General features: G+C 35.4%; 2 protein-coding genes across 3 annotated transcripts; both read left to right on the forward strand.

The window, feature by feature from the left end:
* The first annotated feature begins 8,823 nt into the window (after positions 1-8,823).
* GRP5 (glycine-rich protein 5) lies at positions 8,824-9,531 on the forward strand. The gene has a single exon (XM_028213645.2). It carries the CDS (start codon positions 8,921-8,923, stop codon positions 9,380-9,382), a length of 462 nt encoding a protein of 153 aa, XP_028069446.2. The 5' UTR covers positions 8,824-8,920; the 3' UTR covers positions 9,383-9,531.
* A 6,367-nt stretch (positions 9,532-15,898) lies between these two features.
* Positions 15,899-24,130, forward strand: LOC114271964 (dihydrolipoyllysine-residue succinyltransferase component of 2-oxoglutarate dehydrogenase complex 2, mitochondrial-like). Of its 2 annotated transcripts, none has more exons than XM_082880210.1 (15): positions 15,899-16,044; positions 16,287-16,359; positions 16,663-16,737; positions 17,999-18,059; positions 18,170-18,197; positions 18,773-18,843; positions 20,029-20,103; positions 20,205-20,260; positions 20,356-20,400; positions 20,518-20,799; positions 20,931-21,025; positions 21,599-21,689; positions 21,854-21,964; positions 23,146-23,340; positions 23,584-24,130. In XM_082880210.1, exons 2-15 carry the CDS (start codon positions 16,306-16,308, stop codon positions 23,773-23,775), a joined length of 1,431 nt encoding a protein of 476 aa, XP_082736336.1. In that variant the 5' UTR covers positions 15,899-16,044; positions 16,287-16,305; the 3' UTR covers positions 23,776-24,130. The 2 variants fall into 2 exon arrangements, with proteins under 2 accessions (XP_082736336.1, XP_082736335.1); XM_082880209.1 differs by having other exon boundaries at positions 15,918-16,129.
* The last annotated feature ends 151 nt before the right edge of the window (positions 24,131-24,281 follow it).

Here is a 24,281-nt window from a genome sequence, read left to right on the forward strand (position 1 = left end):
AAATTTGTAGCAATTTACAAGTAGGCTAGACCGTGATCACCGTTTTAACACTTGTTGAAACTTGAGAAAAAGTTCGCAAAGTTAACATTGAGTAGTATATGTTTCACACTTGTTAGAATTTATGAAAAGTTTACAGGTCAGTATCTTGCCGAAGCAAAAGTATTATACCCAAGGTATGTAACCCCGAGGAGATTGCACAGTTAAAGGTATATGTTGAAGGCGGGCGTATGACTCAGGTCTGCAGAATACTAAAAGCTCACTTAGAAGATCTGATGAGGCAAGGCAATCTGAAGGGACCTCGTCGATGAGACCAGAACAAAAGAAGAACAGACAAAACTGCCTCGGGCGCCAGCAGCTCCGCCTTCCCCAGCACAACAACCTCAGGCAGGAAGACCTCGGGTAATTAATGTAATTCACTCGAGGGTCAACGAGAACGGAATCAGGGGGGAGACTCAGAAGGTGAAAGCACCTGCAACATGTCTACCAAGTCGGGGACAAGAGACATCGGGCAGATGAATGCTTGGGACCAGTAATGTCTTATACCGAAGCCGACCTCGAGATGGTCCAGCACCCGCATAATGATGCTTTGGTAGTATCCCTCCAGGTTGGGGAGTGCCAAGTGAAATGCATCCTGATTGACCAAGGAAGCTCTTGTGACATCATGTATATCCGATGTTACAAGGAGCTTGGCCTTCATCTAGACGATATGGAGTAACCCAATGGCCCAATGGTTGGGTTCAATGGAACGCCGACATGGTCACTGAGAGCAGTAAGCTTGGAGGTGCAGGCTGGCACCAGAAAGATCACAACAGAATTCACCATCATCGACACTCCATCTCCTTACAAATCTTGGGAAGATCATGGTTGCATGCAATGGGGGCAGTTCCCTCAACATTGCATCAACTATTGCGGTTCCCAACAGAACATGGGATTGAAGAAGTCAGAGGAGATCAACCACATACGGAGAATTGCTCTATGGCAACAATGAAATCCACCAGCAGCATTCGAGAACTAGATAAGGTAGAGATTGAAAACGAGGACATAGAGGAACTAGATGATGTCGGCAAGGAGCCAGCGACAAAAAAAAGGAAAAACTTCAAAAACTGAGATGATGCTTAACCGAAGTTAAGCCGAGATGATGTTTAACCGAAGTTAAACTGAGGTGATGTTTAACCGAAGTTAAACCGAGATGATACTTAACCGAAGTTAAACCGAAATGATGTTTAAATTCTGAGCGAATTTACAAGTTAAAGAGTGCACAAAGTTAAATGTCGGCAAAAGATTCGCCGGAGTCAAACGTCGTTTTGATTAGAACCACTAAAGTGCACGCCAGAAGTGGTGACCAGAATTGTGAAAGGAATAAATGCTTCAGGAAACAGCGATAATAGTTTGCAAAGGCCAAGAGAAAGAGGGTCTAAAGGGGGTGAATTAAATACCAGAAGTTTTAATACATTGGCAAAAGAAGAACACATCAGGTCCGTGACTACAGCACGAAGCCCACTTCCCTAATGTGATCCTAACGTTCACATTAGGGGGCAGGGAGAAGGTGCAGGGGAAATGAATGATAATTAAGGAGCAAGGAATGTTAACACTTGTTGAAATTTTTGAGCAAAATTACAAAATGAGTTAACCAAAGATTATGAAGTCTACCACTTGTTGAAATTTGTAGCAATTTACAAGTTTGGTATAGCCGAGATAAACACTGAAAGACGTTTCCGAGATATGATCAACCGGGATGACCAATTAGCTTGTTAAGAGCTGAGAAGGTTGGCAAGTACAAAAATGAAGACCTTAAAGAACTAGGGACTGAAAGCAAGAACGTCGGACTAATCTGCTTCGACGGACGACAATGGTTCAGCCTCGGCAGTCAGTTGGAGGAGCTTCTCTACCTCTACCTCGGCATCAATTTCAAGAAGGAAGCAAACTACTCGGCATCAGCGGTAGGTTGTGTCTCACCCCCAGAAGACAGTTGGAAAGAACTTCTCAGCAGCCTTCTCAGCCACGAGCTCAGTATCGACCTCCTGAAGAGTTTGATCAAAGCTCTTCTTGGCGATTGGCACCTCGGAGTTTGAAGGCAAAGATTGAAAGCAAGAATCTGGAAAAAGACACAAAAAACAGAAACATGAATGTAATTCGTAATCAAGAATGATGATGAAGCTATCAAGAAATCAAGGCAAAAAGATTGCACAAGTGTGTCAAGCCAAGAACAGTGGTAAAAATCAACAGATGTGTGAACAGTGTGTATTTAAGAAGATGATTTGGAAATAACGGGTAAAACAAACAATGGTGATTAACAATGAAGCAGAGCTTCTTGGAAAGCAACAATAAATAAAACCAGGAGGAACAGTGGCTTACCAAAAAGAGGGAAGCCGGAATAAGAATTGCCGAAGTCTGACGACAATGACAGAATGACGTAAAGCTTCACCGAATGAGAGAAACGAAGACAGTTGTAGAAGCTTGAAAGCTTGGAACAAATGGCGGATTCAAGCAAAAGAGCTAGAAAGCGAAGAAGCTAGAGGATTAAATGAAAAAAGAGAAAAACAGAAGTCAAGAAGATGACAAAAGTTCAAAAAATAAAGCCAAGTGCACAGGCACTAAGTAAGTATGTGAAGAACAAGAAAGTAATGAACCAGACATGATGCTCGCAACAGAAAGCGGATATGACAAAGAACAATTCCAGGCATTTTAGCAAATAAGAAATCAAAAACTTGAAGACAGACGAGAACAGAAGGCCACAGATGACAAATAAACAGATTCAAAGTAAATCAGAAGAGTTATGAAAGATTGAGCTTAATAAAAAAGTAAGGGTTTATGAACCTACAAAAGTGAAATGAACGCCGATATGAAAATCGCCGGAGTCAAATAGGTGACTGGAAATCGGGAACTCACCAGAGAGTGTGAGTGGAGCAGTTGCAAAGCTCTTGAAGTTTACGAATTAATGGAACCAGAACCTCGGCTAGGAGGTGTGATTTCAAGCGGCTTGGAAGGCATGAATCTTGATACTTGACAGAAATGGACAGCAAAGTCCAGGGAACTTTGAGGTCGGCAAGTTTTCAGACAGAGGGGCATAGATGAACGAACAGTGTAGGTTCCATCACCTCAGAATGCCGAGGTAATAGAATCTAGGGGGCAGTTGTAGGGATATATTTTCTGAGTATCAACACGTGGCAAGGTGACGCCGACGTGTCAGCCGAGGTGCCACGTGTCTTGGTCGTTGTGCCGAGGTCATCTCGGCTAGGCCGAGGTTTCCTCCGAAGATATCGGAATCCGAGATAAGCGGATAAGGGGCAAGAGTCCTAGAATGAAGAGGGAACTCAACTTGGATAAGGACAAGAGTCCTAGATTGGGAGAAGACTTCAGTTTGGGTAAAGGTAAGACTCTTAGAGAGTTTATCCTAAATCCACTGGGAGTTCCAGATTAGCAGTAATCCTAAGTCCATTAGGGCCAGGCTCCTATTGGGACTAGGATTGGATTGGCTATAAAAGAGAGGCACCCCCATGGGTCTAAGGTATGCTTTTGATACTCAAGCTTGTGAGTTTAGTACTTGATTTATCTTTAAGAGATATACTGACTTGATCGTCGGAGTGCCCCCGGATGGTCGAAACCACCGCGGGATTCTTATATTTCTGTTGCAGGTCCGTCAGGTGCCATCTATTCTGCCAGTGCTCTCCAGCTGGTTACTAAGCGGGCAGTGTGGTCGGAAAATCACCCACACACATACACTCTTTTTAACTTTTCACATACCTATTGCAAATAGTGAGTCTCCTTTTTGTTTTCTCCTTCTTGACTTATAACTTCTACACTTTCAACTTCAGTAACCACGTATGCAAACAGTAAGTCTTCTTTTGTTTTTTCTTTCTTGACTTTTCCTTTTGTTTACTGTTTTAATATTGTAGTTAGATAGTGCATAAAAATATTTGTGATTTGTTTAGCGAATAAAAAATTATAATTTGATTTTTTAATATGATTAAAGTTAGATAAATATAAATCTTCACAAAGAGAAAAATGTGATTATAATTAGTTGAATGATTCTTTTTTTTTTTAATGTGATTATAGTTAGTTTAATAGTTCTTTTTTTTTCATTTATTTATTTTATTATGGGAAAAATGTGATGTGATTATAGTTTGTTCAATGGCTCTTTTTTTTAATATGATTGTTGTAGTTAGTTCAATGGTTTTTTTTAATGTTATTTAATCTTTTTATTTACTATTTTAATTTTATTTTTAATATGATTGAAGTTAAATAAACATAAACACTCACAAAGAAAAAAAATGCGATTGTAATGTGATGTGATTGTAGCTTGTTTCAACGACTATTTTTTTAATATGATTGTTGTAGTTAGTTCAATGGGTTTTTTTTAATGTTATTTAATCTTTTTATTTACTATTTTAATTTTATTTTTAATATGACTGAAGTTATATAAACATAAGCACTCACAAAGAAAAAAAATGTGATTGTAGTTAATTCAATGGTTTTTTTTTTTAATGTGATTGTAATTAGTCAATGGTTCTTTTATTTATTTATTTATTTTATTATGAGAAAAATGTGATGCGATTGTAGTTTGTTCAATGGTTCTTTTTTTTTTAATGTGATTTAATCTTTTATTTACTGTTTTAATGGTTTTTCTTTACAATTATTTATGAAAAAAATATGATTGTAGTTAGATAGCATAAAAATATTTGTGATTTGATTTGATTTGATTTTTTTCTGATTTGGTTTTTAAAGTACCAATTATTGATAATGATTAGATTGTATTTTGAAAAAAAAATTGTAATTGATTTTTTTAACTCACTGTGTTTTTTGAAAAAAAATTGTAAGTGATTGTAGTTTGTTCAATGGCTCTAAATAATCTCAATTTGAATTTCTAAATTTTTTATTTAAAAAAAAAAAACTCAGCATTTATTGATTTGGTCAAAATCTCCTGATCAACATTTATTAACTTTTTTCAATCTACATGTCTTTCCACATGCCTGCATTTATTGATTTGGTCAAAATCCCTTGATCAGCATTTAAAATCCCTCCATACAAATAATTATAGATACAATCTGTGTATAGTTACTACAGTATCGTTTTCAACTCCTCTCGTACACTATGATTAGTGATAAGATTGTTAAATTATTTTTATAAAAAATCTTAAAAAAACATAATTTATATATTAAAAAAAATCTAAAACAAATATAAATATTTATAATTATCTCGTGCATAGCACGGGTGATAGGCTAGTACTATATATTAAGCAAAATGAGATTTTTAATCCCAAGCCTTGTGGGAGCTCCAATCTCCCAATCTAATTTTCTTGATTTTTTGATTTAAAAAAATAAAAAAACCTTAGCGTTTATTAACTTCTCCCAACCCCCAAGTCTTACCCTCATAACAACACTTTAATGCATTAAGAGCACGCATAAAAAAAATTATTTGAAATCCAAAACATATGAATTTCTTGAAAAGTCCCAACACATATGATTATTATCCCTCATAATAACACTTTAATGCATTAAGAACAAGTATAAAAAAAATTTCTTGAAAAATCTAACACATATGATTATTATCAAAATATTAAAATTTAATATAATATAATAAAAAAAAGACATTTAATTCCTTAAAAAGTCTAACACATATGATTATTATCAAAATAATAAACTTTAATATAATATAAAAAACGAAAAAAAGAAAACATTTAAAAATTGCAATTCACATATATATAGATAATTGTAAACACAATCTGTGCATAGCACGGGTGATATGCTAATATTTCATTATATAAAACACACCATTTAAAATTTGTCACAAGTTTTGTTATTTTTCAACATTACTCATAAAATAATGGATTAATTATATTAAAACTTTCTCAATTATTAGCGAGTTTCTCTTATATGTGAACTCGTACATTTTGACTTTTTAATTATAAAATTTTATCACTTCTAAAAGATATATATTAGTGAATTAATATGTACAAGTTCATAAATAAATAGGATAAAATAATATTTTTAATGTAATTAACCCATAAATTATTGCTAAACCGTTATTATAGAATAACTACTAAATAGTTTTCAAATTCATCCTACATTCTTCATTTATCAATCCAAAAATCTCTTACAAAATATAAAGATAAAATTATAAATAAATCGCATTAACCCGTAAGGGTAGCCCAGTTGGTTAAGAGCAAGGGATTAGGAACCTAGGAGTATGCTCCTCACTAGGAGATTTGTCGAGGTACGATACTTCGAAGGGGTACTGATCCGGACACTTGGTTATAAAAAAAATAAAATAAATAAATCTCATTTACGCCAAACACCAATAATATGGACAAATTGACTAGGCTTTAAATTCTAATTAAACTGCTATACGACCCACAATGTCATAAATTTATGATGCCACATGGTGTGGACGACTAGTTCAGTGAGTCGTTAGCATCGTACTCTCATAAATGCATATTTCAATCAATCAAATTTTTGGTGTGCAATAAATCTAATAACACATAAATTAAATACAACTTAGATCTTGTTTGAAAATAGATTATTTTAATAATTATTTTAAAAATATATAGAAAAATAAAGAGAGTGATATAAAAATTTATAATGATTTTTTTTAAACTTTTTAGCTAAAATATATAATTAACAAACGAGATCTAAATATAAAACAAATGATTAGATAAATTTTTTAAAAAATGAGTCCAACTAAAATCTTGTTCATCTATATTTTTTTGGGTTCTAATTTTATATTTAAATTATATGTTCTTAACATTGTTAAATTTTATAGGAGTGACTTTGATCTCAATATATACACGTTACAACAAATTAAGAATTTAGAAGAAAAAAAGTTAGAGACGAAAATTGTTTTGGAAAATGGTTAAAAGTTGATTTTTTAAAATTTTTTCATTGTTTTATGTGAGAGGTGATGTGGCTTAAAATGGGTTAAAAACTGATTTTTTTATTTTTTTATTTTTTATGTATGTTGCCAAAACAACCCGAAATATTTTAGTTATTAAAAGTGTATTATTACATTTTTAATAACAAAATTAGATATTTAGTAATGAATTACTATTCATTTTTTGCCTAAAAAAGTAAACCTTTTTAATCTTAAATTATTTTGTCTCTAAAAGTATATTTATTAACTATATTTTTAAAATTTTGTTGCTAATTTTTTTTATTTTTTGTTTTGCCTTTTGGCATAATCTTTTAGCAATGACAATCTCAACCACAGAAGTCTCTAAAAACTTATTACAAAAAAAAAATTATTTAAAAAAAATTAATACCTAAAATCCTTATATGCTATATTGTCATATCATATTTATATTTTTCCAACCCAATTACTCTGTCCAAATAGTGCAACAAATGTATACAACACTTCCATTGAGAGTAATAGCCAAGTCTCACTAAAATAATAATAATCATTGTGTTTTGTTTTAGTTTTTAAAAATTAATTTTTTATTTTTCGTATTTTTTTTTATTTTAGTGAATATTTTTAAATTTTTAAGTATTTTTTTTTTACTTTTTATATGTACTTTACTTAGATGTATCTAAATAGTAAAATATTCGTGAAAAAATATTTTATAAAATGAATAAATATACAAAAATACAAAAAAAATGTACTAAATTTTTGTTTTTTTTTTTGTATTTCTGGTATTTTTGATTTTTTTAAAGATTTTTTTCATAAATACTATATATTTTTAAGTATATTTATGTGAGGTGTGTCTAAAAATTTTAAAAATTTGCTTAAAATATTAAAAAAATTAAGTGAAAACAAAAAAATTCAGAAAACGAAATAGTAAAATTTTATAAAAAATGAATTCTAAAAACTAAAACTAACAGAGTGAATAATATTTAAGAGTAGTGTTACTCTAACTTAAAAATTAGACTAACTTCTCAAATTCAATAATGTGACGGTCTATTAAAATATTTAAGATATTTTGTTTTTATATATATGTATCAATCCATCGTTTTTTTTTATATCATTAAATTTAAAAAATAGACTATTACATCATTTTTCATTGTTTAAAGAGGACATGTGATTTTCAAAACTTGAATCTTTATTTTCAATTCTGTATTTACTGCTCAAAATACCTTTCGGCATTGTTATTACCACTTACAAGACAACACAAGAAATGTGAAGAGAGATGTGTAAGAATACAGACCACTGAAGACAGAGTCTAAAAAAACAGGTGCTAAACTCGTGTAAATGCTAGATCAAAAAGTCGACGTGCCCCCACAACACCAAAGAAATTGATAACTCTAGTTGGAGATTGTCAGTGAAGGGGCCAAGCTGTTTCTCTCTTCGTCAAAAACAGATACAGTTGAGAGAATAGAGATTGCATTTACTCTTGCCAACGTGGTTTTCAGATAGATAAGATGATCTTATTTAAAACCCCTCTCTCAACGGTCCTCTTCTTAAAAATAAAAAAATAAAAAACTTATTGCATATTTTTTTTAATACATCAACAATACATAAAATATAATTGGTCTAAATATGTGGATATCATATCATTTTTTAGGCTTAGTTTTTTAGATTCAATGATGCGAGATAATTGACTAATAAAGAGAGAATTACTATACAAAGTAAATTTAATTTTTAGAATAGAATAGCATTATTGAAAGTATAATGACTGTCCTACTCAAAATAGAAAAATGTTAGGGATCATGAAAAGTCTTTTATGAAAATAATCATGAAAGATTTGTAACCCTTAGATTACCTTGATTAGTGTGTGGTGCTTTATTCTAAGTGTAATTTAAATGTCACAAATCTTTCATGATCATTTTTATGAAAGACTTTTCATGATACCTAACATTGTTGTATACGGACTCTCTTCTACATCATCATTTACCCTTCTCATATCTCTCTATATAATCCGTCTCCAAACTCCTCATTGCTCACCACAATCAAACTCATCTTCTTCTTCACATTCGCGCACTCGCAACAAAAGATGAGTTTCAGGTTTCTCATTCTTGTTGTTGTGGGTGCTCTTGTTTGCACCACCAATGCAAGAAAGCTTGTGAGCTCAAAGGGTTCTTTTGAGGACGAGAAAACATTCTTTAAGGGTGGTGGGTTAGGAGGCGGAGGTGGATTAGGCGGCGGTGGTGGGTTGGGTGGAGGAGGAGGTGCAGGTGGGGGAGCTGGATTTGGAGGGGGGGCTGGTGGTGGACTCGGAGGAGGTGGTGGTGGAGGGCTTGGTGCTGGTGGAGGATTAGGTGGTGGGTCTGGGTTTGGAGGAGGAACTGGTGGTGGGTTTGGAAGCGGGGGTGGACTTGGTGGGGGAGCTGGCGGTGGTGCTGGTGGAGGGTTTGGTGGTGGCGGTGGTGCTGGTGGAGGACTTGGCGGTGGTGCTGGCGGAGGATTCGGTGGAGGAGCTGGTGGAGGCCTCGGAGGTGGAGATGGACTGCCTTGAGGAGGAGAGAACCATATGTCTCCAATTGTTATTACTATTGTCTACTACTACTAGTTTGTCTTTTATTTAGATGCATTATCAACTGTTTATGGATGTTTGGTTTCCACTCTAAATTTTAATGAAGTAATAAACTTTTTTAAGTAAAATAAGCCATGTGTTTTGTTTTATAGTTTTAGATATTCTAAACTTTTTTAGATATTTTGTTTTGTAGTAAGAATAAACCCTATATTTTGTTTTAAGTAAGAATAAGCCGAACGTCGAAATTAATCTTGAACAGATGTAATAACAAACATAGCTAGTCACTATTAATTGGCTTGTTCTCATTTTTTTTAGAAAGGTAAGTAAGTAGAACTAAACCGACTAAAACCGAATAATTCTGAATAACTCAGCAGGCACATCTTCCATCCACACTCAAGCCATTCACGCAACCCATCATGCGACACGTGAGCAGCCTTATTACCACCTCGCAGCACATGAAAGCAGCAAAAACTTGGGAAAGCATCGTCTTGCACTAATAGCACCTTGGAGAATATGCCCAAAAGAAGATAACATGAGTCCATCACTTTGGAATGATTCGATAATAGCCAACGAATCCCCTTCCAAATGTATAGGACCTAAACCCAGCTTTGCAGCAAATTCAACGGCTCTAGCCGCCGCCAAAGCATCAGCACAGTCCACTTCTACCCAATGTTGAAGTCCTTCCGACATGGAGGCAATAACCTGGCCGTGAGCATCACGAACTATCACACCACCCCAATGGCTTCCAGCTCTCCAAACACTGCCGTGTCGAAATTAATCTTGAACACTCCATCTGCTGGTGGCCTCCATTTCTCCGGATTAGCACATACCCGAATACCTTGCACTCGAGCTCTTACTTGACAGAATTCCTGTACTAAATTACAGATAATTATTCAGTAATCCTAGAATATAGACATGTGATATTTCATAACATTGTGATAAGTGAAGAATGTGAATAAGTAATGTATTGTGTTAGGTAATTGATGAAGCATATTAAATAATGATTAGTTAAAGAGTATTATTGAATAGTTTCCCCTAAATTTCATGGACAATCTCCATGGCTACCCGATTAACATTATTGAAAATAGCTTGGTTTCCGGCAGTCCGTAAAACCCAACACATCCCAAAGAACAGCCCAAAACTGCCTCATCAACTTGCTTTTCGACCCCAACCGCCCATTGATAGAAGGCAGTACCAAACCCAATACCCGAAACTAGCGGAAGTGGACTCAAAGCCCAAACTTGTTGCGCCACATCACACTCCTTAACACAAGGGATCAATGTTTCCACAGCTGCATCACAACTGCCACACCCAACTTCCACAGCTTGTTTTTTGGAATCCTATGAGAATGCTCATGCCAATTTTAGTTAGGCGTCTAAATGTATAAAGAGTAGTAGATTTGTTTAAGCTTTATATTTGAAATCTCAATCATTTTGAAAATATATTTAAATTTGGCTTAATTATTCTTTCGAATCAATCTGTTTTTTTTTTTTAATAAAGTTGAGTTTAAATAATTATTTTTTATAAAAATATAAAGAATAATGATTTGTAACTCGAATTTTCTGCCCCTAATCCCCCGAATGCCCAAAACGCCGCCGTTTTGGGCATTCTTTTTTTTTTTCTTCTTCTTCTTCGTCTTGCAGGTCTGAAACAGAGGGAGAGGAGAAGGAGAGGGAGAGGGAGAGAGAGAAAGAGAGAGAGAGAGAGGAGGCAGGTCGTCGTCGCAGCACCCTCCGCCCGCCGTCGCCTCTGCCCATCGTCATAGCCCCGCCTCCGCCGATCGTCATTGCAGCCTCTACCTCGCAGCCCCCGCCCCTTCTCTGCCTCCAGCCCAATTTGTTGGCCCCCTCCAGTCCCTCCTCCTCCTCCTTCCTCCTTCCTTCTTCTTCTTCCTTCTGATTTTCTTCTTTTTCTTCTAAAAAAAAAAAAAAAAAGAAAACGCCGAAAACGGCATCGTTTTCGTTTTGGGGGAAATTCGGGGAAGCTCTTTCGAGCTACATAGCATTACCGAAATATAAATTTATCGAAAACTAAGCTTACAAAACTAACAAATTTCAAAATAAGTAAAAATTAAAATTATTTACGTCACGAGTTCATTAAGTAATTTATTCTTAATTGTGTATTGGGTAATTTGTCAAATTACTTGGGCCTAGCCTTGAAGTCGGTTGCACATAAAGGGCCACCTATAAAGATGTTCTAGCTCAAATGGGCCTCATTTCAGAAACGACACAACTGGATTTCCAATTTTAAATTAATAAACGACACCGTTTTAACTCGATAGCCAACTTTTAATTGAGTAAATTAGAGCATCTTAATAGAACTCTTATATTCCATCCTTATCTATTTTAAGGGATTAGTAGCTCCCAGTTCCCTTCTATTAAAGCCCTTAAATATTTTCTTAAAATATAAATTGTTATAGTGACTCTCTATTTGTAGAGAGTTAGAGCATCCCTATCAGATTACCTAAATTTTACCCTAAAATATTATTAAAAAATTCATCCCCTATTTTAAGAATCACTTTTTCATTTATTTCTCCCAACAAACTCCCTATTATTTCTCTATTCTATTAACAAACTCCCTATTTTTTCTCTATTTTATTAAAATATAATTTTTAATTATAAATTTAAAATAAAAATAAAAATCATAAATATGTATTGCAGTCCCTAAACAAACAAAGCAAAAATAAAAAATAAAATTAAAAGGGAGCTACAGTGACTCCCAACAATTCCTATCTTAGGGAAGTGTTTGAAGGCTCTAATGGAAGGGTATAGGGAACCACTAATCACTTAAATATAGGTAGGGGTGAGCAGCGGATATACCGATCCGCCAAAACCGAACGAACCGAACCGATCCGCCGCATTTTGGACGGATGCGTGATTACGAGCGAACGATTGTGGATTGATTTTCTTTAATCTGCCAATTTGGCGGACGGATGGTGGATTTGAGATTTATTTGGCCACAACCGAACCGCCAAACCACGAGCACCCCTAGTAATTTATAAGATTTTGTGTTTTCAATTTGTTTAAATATTATGTTTGTGTTTTCAATTGAAAAAGAGTTTAAATATTATGTTGAAAAAAAGTTTTCAATTTGAATATATTTTTTGAATTGAAAAAATAAACTTATTATTTATCTATATTTTTTGGTTTTTAAATCTAAATCTAAAAATAATAAATAGAAAATATGATATATGCTGGTTGGTTTTTGTTTTCAAAAACATATGTAGATGTAACAATACAGAGACATACAATCTCTACTACTGTTCTGTTCATGGTTTTGGTGGTTTGAATTGTTATTATATTTTAAGAATCACGGATTGTAATACTTTATGTGGATGAATCATGCTGTGATTATAATATGTGGATGAGGCATGCAGTGATCGTGATATTATAAAGTTTTAAACTTTCTTTCTTTAGATAAGGCATATAGTGATTGTAATACTTTTTTAAGTCATTGACTGTAATACTTTCTTTCTTTTTTTTTTTTTTTTGAGAAAGTGCACAAGTTGAATTATGTTGAAAATTTATAAAATTTTAAACTGCCAAACCGATTCGCATCCATTCGCCAAACCGCCAATCCGCTCAATCCACATCCGCCGAATTGGCGGACGGATGCGGATTTATTTTCTTCAATCCGCCAATCTGGCGAACGAATAGCGGATTGGAGGTTCCGTGGCCGCAACCGACCCGCGCCCACCCCTAAATATAGGTAAGGATGGAATTTAAGAATTCTATTAGAGATGCTCTCATTGTAGCTCCCTTATAAGTCTTTTTTGTTTTTTTGCTTTGTTTTATTTAGGGACTGCAATACACATTTATGATTTTTATTTTTTAAAAATTTATAATTAAAAATTATATTTTAATAAAATAGAGAAAAAAAATGAAGTTTGTTAATAGAATAGGGAAATAATAGGGAATCTGTTGAGAGAATTAAATAGAAAATTGATTCTTAAAATAAGAAATGAATTTTTTAATAATATTTTAAGATATAAAACAGAGATGCTCTTATACCACTATATATTTGACTATCTTTCACCTTGGCACCCTCAAGTTTTTTTTTTTCCCTCAATTTTTTCAATTTTATACAAAATCTAACTTATATTTAAAATTATTTGAAAAATAATATATTGATAGTCACATAATATAAAAATATTATATTATATATAACTCACGATTCTAACTCAAATCTTAATATAATATTATATATATATTTTTATGTTATGTCACAGTTAAAATAATATTTTTTTATCTAATTTTAAATAGAAATTAATTTTGAAAATAAATTAAAAAAATTAGAGATTTTTATTGATAAGTCCAATTTAGAAGTGTTTTAACCCAAGAAGTCCATGAATGAATTTTTTAACCCATTTAGTCCCATGTATGTATAGTTTTATTCCATAAAGTCCATTTTCTTGATTTACACTATTTTCTTGGACACTTATGCCCTTATATTTAATTTTGATACCCTTATAAATATTTTTTTAACGATTAACAATTTAATTATGTGAACATTCATATTTTAAAATTCACATTTGTAGGAATGTAAATTGGTCCGTGTGCGGCCCGAAACCCACCCACGAGCCAGGGCCGGCCCAGCCCATTGACAATGTGAATATTCACATTGACATGTTAAAATTCACATTAATAGGAGTGTAAAATTTGCCCCCGCCCCGTGGCGGCGCGAAACCCGCCCGCGGCCCATGGGCAGCCCGGGGCGAGCCCGGTCCGGCCCGTTGACAATGTGAATATTCACGCTGATAAAAGTATAAAATTAGGCCGCGGCCCATGGGCGGCCAAAAGCCCGCCCGCAGCCCGGGGCGGCCCCGGCCCGGCCCGTTGACAATGTGAATATTCACATTGACATGTTAACATTCACATTGATAGGAGTGTAAAATTGGCCCGCAGCCCGTGGGCGGCCCGAAGCCCGATCGCAGTCCGAGGCGGGCTTGGCCCGACCCGTGACAATGTGAATATTTACATTGACATGTTAACATTAACATTGATAGGAGTATAAAACTTGTCCGCTGCCCGAAGCTCGCCCACGGCCCGGAGTAGGCTCGGACCCAAACCCAGGCCGCCCACGGGACGTGAGTCAATTTTATACTCTCATCAATGTGAATGTTAACATGTCAATGTGAATATTCACATTATCAACAGGCTGGGCCGGGCCCGCCTCGAGCCGCCCACGGGCCGTGGGCGTGTTTTGGGTAACCACGGGGCACGGGCTAATGTTACACTCTTATCAATGTGAATGTTAACATGTCAATGTGAATATTCACGTTGTCAACGGGCCGGGCCCGCGTCGGCCCGGGGCCGGGCTTCGGGCTGCCCACGGCTCATGGGTTAATTTTACACTCTTATCAATGTTAATGTTAATATGTCAATGTGAATATTCACATTGTCAACAAGCCGGGCCGGGCTCGCCCTGGGCAGCAGACGGGCTTCGGGCCACGGGCCAATTTTACACTCCTATCAATGTGAATATTCACATTGTTAACGGGCCGGACCGGGCTCGCCCTGGGTCGCCCATGGGACGCGAGTCAATTTTACACTCTTATCCATGTGAATGTTAATATGTCAATGTGAATATTTACATTCTCAACAGGCCGAGCCGGGCCCGTCTCGGGCCGCCCACGGGCCGTGGGCTAGTTTCGGACAGCCATGAGGCGCGGGTTAATTTTATACTCTTATCAATGTGAATGTTAACATGTCAATGTGAATATTTACATTATCAACGGGTCGGCCCGGGCCCGCCCAGGGCAGCCCACGAGCCGCAGACGGGTTTTGGGCCGGCCACAGGCCGTGGGCTAATTTTATACTCCTATCAATGTGAATGTTAACATGTCAATGTGAATATTCACATTGTCAACGGGCTGGGCCGGGCCCGGGCTTCGGGCTGCCCAACGGGTCATGGGCCAATTTTACACTCTTGTCAATGTTAATATGTCAATGTGAATATTCATATTGTGAACGGGCCGGCCCGGGCCCGGGCGGGGCGATGGGCTGGTTTCGGGCCGCCCACGGGCCGCAGACCAATTTTACACTCATATCAATGTGAATGTTAACTTGTCAATGTGAATATTCATATTATCAACGGGCTGAGCCGGGCCTTTTTTTTTTTGCTTGTGGGCCGGCCCGGTCTGACTCGAATTTTTTCGGGCACCCACGAGAATCGACATGAGTCGGACCCCTACACATTGACGATATAAAACATTTATATTGATGGTGTGAACATTCACATTAAGGTATTTTAGTAATTATGTCACCCATAGGACTTATTGAAACATAAGAAAATAATGTGAACTAAATGAAACATAAGTAGATGAAAAGGGTATTTTGGTCTTCTTATCTCAAATTGGACCTAATGGAATAGTAAAAAAGAATATGGGTTGGATGGAATAAAGCTCTTAAAAAATGAATTTATCAAAAAAGCTCCTAAAAAATTAAAATATGAAGGATGAAAATAAAATAAAAAAATAAATTTCAAAAGGCTAAAGTAAAGAATTACCAAAGATAAAGGACGCCAAGTGTAATTTATCTTTAGTTATTCCTTCCTTGCATGCTCTATGCTTTAGCGGCGACAAAAAAACCATACTAAAGTCATATGCTCCAGCGATCGTTTGAACACTGAGCCACGCTCTCGAGGTTGAGCATCTCTCTCTCTCTCTCTCTCAAAACCCTACGATTTTGATCTAGCGATATTCGAAGAATCATAGCCTCCTTCAACGAGGTGAAACCTCTTCAATTTGTTCTCGATTAATTCCTCTAAGATCTGTTTCAATGTCGACATTTCTCTGTTTCTTATATGCATGTTTGTGATTTGTGTACCATTCTTCATGTATTCTATGTTAATTGACATTTGTGAACTCTTTTAATTTTGAAATCAGTGTTAAGAGATCAAGAGCAATGATGTTGAGCATCGTAAGGCGAAGAGTCTCTCATGGAGGCTCGTCTTCTTCGGTACAACCTCCAAACCCTAATCCTTCTGTCATTTCTTCGTTTTTGTCTCTTACATATATAGATTTGCAGATGTGTTATGCAATATTTGCCCATTTATTTCAGTTTTTGATATTTGAATACGAAATTCTTACAATTGTTTTATACATAATGATGTGGCTCTGGACCTCTTATTTTAATTTTAAGGCAAAACATCATGAAGATTGCTTTTATTTACAAAATTGACATTGCTATATTGTTTCTGTGGGAATAGAAATTTTCACCAAAAAATTTGTTGTAATGAAGGTGTTTGTGCTTTCCTACCAGATATTGCGTCAATCGTTCCATGCCATACGGACTGCAGCGTCTACACCTGGAATTTACTCGACTCCAGGAGGAGAGGTACACATTGTTTTGGTTTGTTCTATTTGTTCTATTAGGAGGTCTTCGTTAAGTGCATTTATTAATGGGATTGAGATAGATTGTATCACCATGGATTGGACATGTTTTGTACGGATAAAATTGGAATTTGTTTATATCTATTGGAGGTTTTGGACTGGTTTAAAATCATGTTAATGCTAACGCTTAAGAAGCACAGGCATGGACATGACATGGACACTCAAATTTTTTTAAAATGCAGGATACGACACGTGGATATGTGCAAGACATATAATTTTAAATATTTATTATATATCAATTTTTTAAATATTTTATGTCTAATATTTAATTTCATCGAATTTATGAACCTTTAATTTTAAATTTTTAAAAAAATGGTCCTCGGCATGCCCTTATCGTGTCTCAGCGTCTTCGACTCTCTTCAGTGTGTTCGACACGTGCTCAAAGCATGTCCAGTGCGTGTCCGTGTGGCACACCTATACATGACCTCTGGAGATGTGTTTGTGTTTCATAGGCTAACACTTTTTTTGGAACTTGGAGTTCACAAGGGAAGGGAAAAGGAAAGGAAAGTTAATATGAAATGATAATTGGAAAGTTAATATTTTTATTTTCTTATTGTTTATATGGTAACCAAACAAAGAATATTGATTTCCTTTACATTTTTCCCTTACCAAAGCCATGAATGAAATGGAGGACAAAATTTAATGACTAGCCGAAAAAAGAGGATAGAGTAGATTGTGCAGTTACTTTATTTCAGTTTTCATTCTTTCCACTTGTTACCTGTTTAGTTGCCGAGAAAACCGAAGAATAGAAATGAAATTGAATTTTTAAGTCATATTGTGTGCTATGTTGGTTTCCATCTGAGAAAGAACTTGTTTGGACCAAACCAAGCAGTTGTATCAGTGAATTTTGAATTGAGGTCGTTACTTTCTTAGGTCCCAGAAAATGAATAGTTATGAATCAATGTTGCCGAGAATTCTTCATTTATTTATCTTTTTGGCTTAAACCTTGACAAAAGTCAGTTTTGACCATTTAAAGGTATTGCAAGAATTTTTTGTATGTTACTCTTCAATTTTATTTGGTTCATACAATACACAGTAAACTGGTGGATGATTGTTTCATTACTGTTAGCAGAGAGCAAGATTGTTTTTTATTCTGCTTTGTGATTAATATTTTCCCAACTTGACCACGTTGTGAATAGATATTTGCTTTCCAAGGCTTTACATGAAAATTTATTAGAATTTTTGCTTTTCAAACACGGGAACAGATATTACATCATCCAGGAGGATTTGGGCATGTTCGAAACTTGTGTCACCTCATTTTACCAGGTAACCTTTGGGTCACCTTTATTGTTGTAACAACGTGGGAAAAACTGATGCATTTGAGTTTCTGCATTATATTTGCGACTAATTCCTCCAAATGTTTAATATTGTGATAGGCCGGACTACAAGCTTAAAGCCAATAAGGTTAGCAATACCTTCTTGTCATTTACTTTATCAATTAAGTGAATGTTTTAGTGAGTACTGGCAGTGTTTGTTTTTTTTTTTGGATAAAATCCAAATATTAAGAGTGGTAGCCTCAGGATGGGTTGATCCAAAAACAAAACTGCCATGACTTACAACTTTGTGATTGTTGATCCCATTAAATTGTATAGAAGAGTGTGTATATGTAATTACATAAAAAAGAAAGCTAACCGAACTCAAGTAGGATTAACAAATGGAATTTGTTGAAATTTGAACTGTTTGTTAAATCTTGGTGGCGTCTGATATATCACTTCAAACCATCTAAAAGCCCAAATATGGTGATATACTAATCAGGGCCAGGCACACTTATTGCCATACTTAATGAGTTATCTGCTACATTTAATTCCTTTTGCACAACAAAGAAGCTAATCCACCCCAATTTATTAAAAAGGATAGAAGAAACAACTAAGATAAATACTAAAGATTTATTTATTTCTTAATTTTTTCCAAACAGAGCTTACTTAATTTCTGGTTTTCTGATTCTTGACATTTGTCTTTAAAACTTGTCTGGTGTGCAGGGAAGCTTGTACCAGTCTTCAGCTAGAGGCTACCATGCAAATACAGCACAGGCTGTTTTCTTCTGACAATGGTATGATATTCACATGCCTCCCATAATGATTTTTTCTATAATAAGATGTGTTTGCAAGCATGCATCTGACAGTACTTTTCTTGTTGTCCATTAGTAAAATCATTTGAAGATATGAGCGTGGCTTTGAGCCATTTTTTTTTTCCTTTCCTGGAAAATTTTTGTTCACTTTGGCTTTCTCCAACACAATAAAGTCGATCTTCCATTTGTACAAATCTTTTGTAACTCTTTTCTTCCAAATATGTGTAATGTGGTTTTGCCTCTTTCATGAGTTAGTTGAGCCTAGACAGTCAAAGAACCACTCATATATGACGTAATCTCCGCAAATAAGGAACCAAAAAGGATTGAAATGAAATTGACTATAATACCCCATTTACATATATGCATAACAATACACTGATCAAGTTATCTTTGTTAACCTCGTACTTTGTGTACCTTATATGAAGTGAAGCTTATTAAAAATGCTTGAACACATACATTATATTGAGTTTATATGGCTTAAATTGTCGAAAGATATTGGATTTGTGTGCTGCCCCAGCCCCTTCCCGTCTCCTTTGTGGTAGTTTCATGTAGGGCCAACATTATAATTATATATATATATATATATATAAAATGGAGAAATGATGGTGTAATGAGGTAGTTTTGTGGTGTAAATAGAAGCTCCCATGGGCGCCCTCTATAGTTTTTGTTATGTTAATTGTAAAATTATCAAATGCCCCTAGCTCTCAAAATATAAGAAAACATAAACACAAGCAAGTAGCAGTAAACAAACTTTAAATAAAGTAATATTAGGACTCTGAACATTACCACAGGAACTTTCCATCGGACCAAAAAGTATTCTTGTTGATCTGGGGCCCTTAGATTTTGTTGTAAGTTTTGAAAATCCAAAGAATTTAAGAATTATCTGACCAGCAATAGCTGCAGTATCGCAAGTACATTAATCTGTTTGGAAAAGTACAATTTTTCCATATCAAGAGCATAGGTTCATAGCTGCGACCGTGAGCTTAGTTTTGAATTGGGTTGATGATAGGGCAGTGTCGTAAGAGATGGTGTTTGGAATTCAAACATATGCAACAAGCTGCCAAGATAGCATCTAAAATCTTAACATATTGCCTTCCGTGTCTTGTAACGGTTTTTTAACTTCCAATAATTCTAAATTTATTCCTCTTGTGTGCATGTGTGATGTAGGTGATCTGGTTGAGGCTGTTGTCCCTTTTATGGGTGAATCAATAAGTGATGGAACTCTGGCAAAATTCTTGAAGAGTATGTCTCTTAATATTTCTTTCCCCATATCCTCCATTCAAATATATATTCTTGTGAATTTAATTGTTTAATGTTGTTTTGCATTTAATATTTGGGAGCAGATCCTGGTGACAGAGTACAAGTTGATGAGCCAATTGCTCAAGTTGAAACTGATAAGGTATTTGTTGTAAAGCAGTGTTGTAATGTTAGTTATTCAAGTTTCTGAAGTTGTCAATAGGACTGATTGTTCTTAATATTGGGATTTTCCACCAGGTGACAATTGACGTTGCAAGTCCTGAAGCAGGTGTAATCCAAAAGGTAAAATATGGGTAATGTTGGATTACTATTATTGTTCTTACATAAGCTCTCACTGCACTTCTCCCTTACTCGCTTCAAAATGGCTGGGATTCTGATTCTGTATTTAATCATTGATAGTTTACGGCAAAGGAGGGGGATACTGTGGAACCAGGTACTAAGATTGCTGTCATTTCAAAGTCCGATGAAGGTGTGGCCCATGTTGCTCCATCTGAGAAGACATCTGACAAAGCTGCTTCTCAACCACTGCCTCCTGCTGAAAAGAGTGAAGAAGATAAGAAAAAGCCTAAAGTTGAAAGTGCTCCTGTTATAGAGAAGCCGAAGGCAACTTCTGCTGCTGCTCCTGCTCCTAAACGCGCTGCTACAGAACCCCAACTTCCTCCTAAAGAAAGGGAAAGACGGGTAAGTCTGATAGTTCCATATTTATACGCCAAATATTTTCTCTAGAAATGCATTAGTCAATTTTTTTGTTGAAATGAATATTCCAAACAAAATTTTCATCATCCTGCTTCAACATATAATTATGATTACAGGTTCCTATGACACGGCTCAGGAAGCGAGTTGCAACACGTTTGAAAGATTCTCAAAACACATTTGCAATGCTGACAACATTTAATGAAGTTGATATGTAAGTGCAAATCCATGTTTAGGGTTTGTCTATCAATTAGATTAGGGGCTAAATTTAATTGAAGATTTATAAGTGATGCTGCTCAACCTAGAGTTGACTGACCAAATTTGGAGTCCAGTTGACAACAAAAAACCACACCAAACAGATGTGGTTGGAGACTTTAGTTCTAACTGATTTGGGTCGGTTCTTGGTTTGGAATGTGTAGTGCAAACATTTTTAAAAAAATTCAATTATATCTTTATTTTGAAACATGATCTTCACTAGTTAGTTAAAACATGATTTTGACCAATGGATGGATGTAATTCTACAGGCTTATTGTTATTACTATTTATTTAAAGAGTATTAATTGTTAGGCTTTCTTCTAGGTTGGCTTTCTCGGTACAAGTTTCAACCATATTTGGTTAGAACTTGAGGTCAGCGCCATATTGGGCGCTATGGTTCACCAACTTATCAACCCAGGAATCAATAGAAATCCTTGGCTTGACTGATTGGTGCTCATTTAACACAGTTGACATGCCACTCATGATTATATTAATTGTATTATTTTCCTTGTTGACTTGTTACTTCTTGCAGGACTAATTTGATGAAGCTCCGTTCTGACTACAAGGATGCTTTTGTTGAAAAGCATGGAGTCAAGTTGGGACTTATGTCTGGGTTTATTAAGGTATGTAATAAGTCTGTCGTTTGTATTGCTAGAATAGAGCATGGTCAATGATGTGCTCGTACATGTATGCTTGGCATGTGATTCATGTGCATTAGTGTTCATGCTTTTTCTGCGTTTATAGTTTAATTTCAAATATATTTATCGATTAGTGTTTCAAATTTCAGGCTGCTGTCAGTGGGCTCCAGAATCAACCAATAATCAATGCTGTAATTGATGGAGATGATATCATATACAGAGACTATATAGACATCAGCATAGCCGTTGGTACTCCAAAGGTTTGTCAAATTTTGGTTGATTTAGTATGTTTCTGTTTCAACTAACAAAATAGTGAAATGTGCAGTACTAATCTCATTAAACTCTGGTCTTAAAAAAATGTGGGGCTTGTTGGATGCATTTTGTGTCTTGTTGTTAGATCCATTTGAACCCCTAATCTAGGGATATATTCACATACACACACACACATCTTGGATGTGTTGATAAGAGTTGAAATCAAGCACTTTATCACCATGGATGTGTCGATAATTCAAAATACATATTATTTTGGGGGCACTAACCCAACATAGCCCGAAGTACAAAACACTTCTTGTTTTGAAGAAAGTTTGACATCATGTACATGGCTACAACAATTCAAGAGAGATTAGTGTCAGTATTATGTATTATAATATTCGAAAATGAACTTGGTCAACTTCATCTTCCACATTATGCAATTCTTAAGATAGAATATTAATGAAAGTTAAAGAATTAATGTGTGTATAATATTGGTGTTGCATTTATATCTATGTTACCTGGAACGTGGAACGGAAATAGGAACGTGGTACACCACATGTTCTAAAATGCGGTACGATAGGGGTAGACTTGTATGTATTATACTTAAGAATTTAAGGTACTTATAGAGTAAATTTTTCTAAAATTATTAGACATCTAATAAAATGTAATATTTTCTATGAGTATTATGACCTGTTTTTTTATTTTTTGTCTCGTCAAAACTTAGCTCACTTTAGATTTTAGTTCATTATATTTGATTTTTTTCCTCCTAAGGTAACTTTTAAGGACATGTATTGAAAAAAAACTTTTGGGATCGCTTTGATTACTAAATTTACTGTTTTGAAACGGAAGTGTACTATGTTTCGGAATGTGCGTACCAATCATAATTCGCTGGGGTATTACCATTTTCTAGTAACATAGATTTATATTTGCTGTGTATTTTTATGTCTGCGTCCATGTAGTCTCGTGTTTGTGTCCCTTCTGTTGTGTTCCAATTATGGTTGATTCATTTAGAAGATACCAATATATAACATTATTGAATGGATTGCCGGTGATCCATAGGAGTCTTTTTGTTTTTGTAAATGTATAGAATGTTTGCTATGACTTCTTGATATAACAGAGGACTCCACTCAACTCTACACTCTTAGTTTGGTGTCCCCTGCTGATGTGTCTTCTTCTTCTTCTTCTTCAGGGTCTTGTTGTTCCAGTTATCCGCGATGCTGAGAAGATGAATTTTGCTGATATAGAGAAAGAGATCAACAATCTTGCTAAGAAGGCAAACAATGGAACATTGTCAATTGACGAGATGGCTGGAGGTTCATTCACAATATCTAATGGCGGTGTTTATGGAAGCCTCTTAAGCACCCCCATCATCAACCCCCCTCAGGTATGACTCAATAGTTCTTCTAGGAACATAGAAATCGGACAACCCTCTCACATGGGTGTGGGACCCACCTCTTATGAGAGGGTTGTGATCGGTTTTGTGTTCCTGGACTTTTTCCTCTATGTAGACATGAACTAGATAAGCAGGTGAAAATCGGGTAGTTATGTTGCTCTGTTGTCCTTTATTATTTCATATTATCAGCTTTGGAGGATTAGCATCTCACAAAATTTGTACATTTTTTGACAGTCTGCAATCCTGGGTATGCACTCAATAGTTTCCCGCCCGATGGTCGTTGGAGGCAACATAGTTCCAAGACCAATGATGTACATTGCTCTGACATATGACCATAGGCTGATTGACGGGAGAGAGGCTGTTTTTTTCCTCCGCCGTATCAAGGATGTGGTGGAGGATCCTCGGAGGTTGCTCCTTGATGTATGAAGACGCTCTCGCAGCTGCTGGAGTTTAATTATATGATTTACCGGTATACTTCTGAACTAAATATACTTGGAATCGTTTAAAACATGAATAAACAAAATGTCTAGGGGTTGAAGAAGTTTTGATAGGTTTTGTTGTTGACTCTTGACTTTAGCTGAGTTCTTCAATTGCGGCTGGCCGGGTTGGTTCACTTTGAAATGAGCAACGTTGTTTTTTTAAGTTTATATTGCCTGGAAATCTTCATTGTAATGTTATGATATTATCTTTTTAAATGTTTTGAGGTCCAGTATAGTTGAAATGGTTACATGGACTACTGGATTTCAGGACTGTTAACATGCGATCCGTGAGGTTTATTTGATTTGTTTTTTTTTTTTTTTTTGTCTATATATGACTACGACCTTCAGTCTTGAGAGAGTTGCTTTTAGCTTCGGCTAATTGTTTTGAAAATGACATAATGAGAGATTAGTTTCTGCCCGTTTAACTCTAGACTTCTTGCTATGAGTAAGTTT

The sequence above is a fragment of the Camellia sinensis genome, chromosome 7 (genome assembly GCF_055761805.1).
Source record: "Camellia sinensis isolate YWXY chromosome 7, ASM5576180v1, whole genome shotgun sequence".
In the NCBI taxonomy this organism is placed as follows: domain Eukaryota; kingdom Viridiplantae; phylum Streptophyta; class Magnoliopsida; order Ericales; family Theaceae; genus Camellia; species Camellia sinensis.